Here is a 4,083-nt window from a genome sequence, read left to right on the forward strand (position 1 = left end):
ACAGGTTCTGAGTATTGGTGAATAAATATTGGAGGCATTGACACATTGTCAACTTTCACATTTCAAAACATTCTCTAAGCTATAGTTATTGTGGTGAGGATTAAATGTTGTCCCTTTCTTAGAGTAATGGGCTCATTTGTATAGCTTCTCTCCAATGTGTTCTCGCTGATGTCTAGTAATATATGATATATAACTCAAAATTTTTCTACATTCTCTAAATTTATGTCTTTCCAAAATAAGTAGCCTAGTAGTAAAAATAATTGATTCCTTATTAAAATTTTGCTGCATTTTTTTTCAATTTGTAAAGGTTCTTTTCTGTATAAATTCTGTTGTTAGCCCCACATTCTTTACATTTGTAGGACTTCTCTCTAGTGAGTTCTGCTGTGGCAAATAAGATGTGATTTGTGACCAAAAGCTTTGCCACATTCTGCACATTTGTAGGACTTCTCTCCTGTGTGAGTTCTCCTGTGGTGAATAAGGGTTGATTTTTGAAAAAAAGCTTTGCCACATTCTGTACATTTGTAGGGCTTCTCTCGAGTGTGAGTTCTTCTGTGGCAAATAAGGCTTGATTTTTGACCAAAAGCTTTGCCACATTCTGTACATTTGTGGGGCTTCTATCCAGTGTGAGTTCCCCTGTGGCAAAAGAGGTATGATTTTTGACGAAAAGCTTTGCCACAATCTGTACATTTGTAGGGCTTCTCTCCAGTGTGAGATCTGCTGTGGTAAATTAGGTGTGATTTTTGACTAAAAGCTTTGCCACAGTCTTTACATTTGTAGGGCTTCTCTCCAGTGTGAGTTCTCCTGTGTTGAATAAGGGTTGATTTTTGACAAAAAGCTTTGCCACATTCTGTACATTTGTAGGGCTTCTCTCCAGTGTGAGATCTGCTGTGGTAAATTAGGTGTGATTTTTGACTAAAAGCTTTGCCACAGTCTTTACATTTGTAGGGCTTCTCTCCAGTGTGAGTTCTCCTGTGGTGAATAAGGGTTGATTTTTGACCAAAAGCTTTGCCACATTCTGTACATTTGTAGGGCTTCTCTCCAGTGTGAGTTCTCCTGTGGCAAATAAGGTATGATATTTGACCAAAAGCTTTGCCACAATCTTTACATTTGTAGGGCTTCTCTCCAGTGTGAGTACTCCTGTGGCAAATAAGGCCTGAATTTTGACCAAAAGCTTTGCCACAGTCTTTACATTTGTAGGGCTTCTCTCCAGTGTGAGATCTGCTGTGGTAAATTAGGTGTGATTTTTGACTAAAAGCTTTGCCACAATCTTTACATTTGTAGGGCTTCTCTCCAGTGTGAGATCTGCTGTGGCAAATAAGGCTTGATTTTTGACCAAAAGCTTTGCCACATTCTATACATTTGTGGGGCTTCTCTCCAGTGTGAGCTCTGCTGTGGCAAATAAGGCTTGATTTTTGACCAAAAGCTTTGCCACAATCTTTACATTTGTAGGGCTTCTCTCCAGTGTGAGTTCTCCTGTGGCAAATAAGGCCTGAATTTTGACCAAAAGCTTTGCCACAATCTGTACATTTGTAGGGCTTCTCTCCAGTGTGAGATCTGCTGTGGTAAATTAGGTGTGATTTTTGACTAAAAGCTTTGCCACAATCTTTACATTTGTAGGGCTTCTCTCCAGTGTGAGTTCTTCTATGGCAAATAAGGCGTGATTTTTGACCAAAAGCTTTGCCACATTCTGTACATTTGTGGGGCTTCTCTCCAGTGTGAGTTCTTCTGTGGCAAATGAGATATGATTTTTGACGAAAAGCTTTGCCACAATCTGTACATTTGTAGGGCTTCTCTCCAGTGTGAGATCTTCTGTGGTAAATGAGGTGTGATTTTCGACTAAAAGCTTTGCCACATTCTGTACATTTGTGGGGCTTCTCTCCAGTGTGTGTTCTCCTGTGGCAAATAAGGAGTGATTTTTGACGAAAAGCTTTGCCACAATCTTTACATTTGTAGGGCTTCTCTCCAGTGTGAGTTTTTCTGTGGCAAATAAGGTTTGATTTCTGACGGAAAGCTTTGCCACATTCTGTACATTTGTGGGTCTTCTCTCCAGTGTGAGCTCTGCTGTGGCTAATAAGGTGTGATTTTTGACCAAAAGCTTTGGCACATACTTTACATTTGTAGGGCTTTTCTCCATTGTGGTTTCCTCTGTGGTAAATAAGACTTTTTTTTCTACTAAAAGCTTTGCCACATTCTCTATAATTGTAGGGCCTCTCTCCAGTATAAATTCTCTGGTGGAGAATAAAACCTGATTTTTTATATGATTTCTGGTGTTCCCTCTCACTTGGAGTTTTCCCAATTTTCTTTTGTGGTAAATATTTAAGATTACAACCTATACATTTTGCACTTATTACTTCATGAAATATATGTTTTAGGCCCTTTTCTGGTAAATATACTTGGGTATGATTAGGAGTCATGGCTGAAATAGACAAAAATAAAAACAATACCTATTAGACTGGGATAAATATATTTTGCATATGTAACATGAAATTAAGGTAAAGTAATTACATCAGGAGTGTAGCATATTAGTAATTCCAAAGTCACCATAAATCCAAATTATATATTAGTTAAATAAAAAATGTACAGACAAAATTATATTGAGAATATTACCAAAATTATTGTAGAGACCACAGTATCCAAGAGGAGTACATCATTAAGAAGAGTAATATAATACAGTGTAGAAAAGTATTATTAACAGCCTTTTTTTCCTTCATAAGATAGTATTGTGTATTTAGGAAATATTTACCAGCTACCTTCACTGTCAGTAGAACAAGAAGTGTGAAAAAGAATCCAAGCATACCACAATAAAAAAAATGATCCAGAAATTAAATCACTAATCAAAATTATATATATATATATATATATCACAAAATAAAATTATTATTCATTCACTTCAAAATATTTATGATTACTAATGCATTATTTTAAAACACAAAACAAAAGAAAAAATTGCTAACAGAATTGAATCTAAAAAATGAAAATTTCAAGTCAGTTCCAGCAGAGAGCATGGAAAGAAACCAAGCATGATCTGCTTCTAGAGGCCCTATTTGTTTAGAGATGGATAATGCTCCTGCCTTTTCATCTTATCCTTTTGCACAATTTATAATCAATGAGATATAGTTTTAAATCATGAAATTTCTCATAATTCTTTTGGACAAGCTTTTGTTGAGTGAGCAAATTGTATCCTAATATGTTCCTTTTAAAACAGAAACAAACAAAGATCTAGCCTCTCTTATATTTATATACTTTAAATATTTTTTATTTACAGGCAATGTGTTCAATAAAGAACATAAAGTTAATACACAAAATTGTTCATCTGCATTGAATAGACATTTTATTCTCAAACAGCCATTACTAAAAAAATTATGTAATATATGAGGTTCCATCTGACTACCATGACAAGATCCTATGCCTTTGATCATGTGGGAAAAAGCATAGACTGCTACTCTTATGCCAACATGTCCTGTTTGGACTCTACCTTCATGCATGAAAAATAGCAACTATAAATGTATATCAGGGACTTCACAAGCTTATTTCTAAGTTTTATTTAACCCTGGAAGATAAGAGTTCATCCAAACAAGAGAATAATCATTCTTCTTAAAAGAGGAGGATCATTAAATTAGGACCCAAAGATACATGAATTCTAGTTAATTCTAGTTACTGGGAGGGGGAATATAAAACCATTAACAGCCTCAGCTAAACAGGTGTTGACTAAAATGGGGTTAGAATGTACTCTAGATAACTTTGTTACTGCTTTGATTGATAAACTCACACAAAACTCTGTAAATGCTTTGGTCTTAATAACAATTTTGGTCTGTTTCTGTACACCATCTCTGGGAAAATCAGTACTGTCAGATCCTGGACTTCTAGAACCCATTATAATATCTTGACTCACTTGCATAATATTGTTATATACCTGCAAAAATGTCTCATTGTTGTCTTAGCAGAATAATGTGTCCTTACCATCCACATAGTATTTAATAGGTCACCATCCTGTGCAATTTATACATATAAGATCTATTCCTCTTGATAAAAACAGTGATGAGTCAGTGAAGCTTCTCTCTAAGGCAGAATGTAATAGGTCGA

General features: G+C 35.4%; 1 protein-coding gene across 1 annotated transcript; it reads right to left on the reverse strand.

The window, feature by feature from the left end:
- Nucleotides 1-614: 614 nt before the first annotated feature.
- On the reverse strand, nt 615-2,414 carry LOC144371412 (uncharacterized). Its single transcript, XM_078033736.1, has one exon. It carries the CDS (start codon nt 2,412-2,414, stop codon nt 615-617), a length of 1,800 nt encoding a protein of 599 aa, XP_077889862.1.
- Between the last annotated feature and the right edge of the window lie 1,669 nt (nt 2,415-4,083).

Source organism: Ictidomys tridecemlineatus, chromosome 16, assembly GCF_052094955.1.
Source record: "Ictidomys tridecemlineatus isolate mIctTri1 chromosome 16, mIctTri1.hap1, whole genome shotgun sequence".
NCBI classification, from domain to species: domain Eukaryota; kingdom Metazoa; phylum Chordata; class Mammalia; order Rodentia; family Sciuridae; genus Ictidomys; species Ictidomys tridecemlineatus.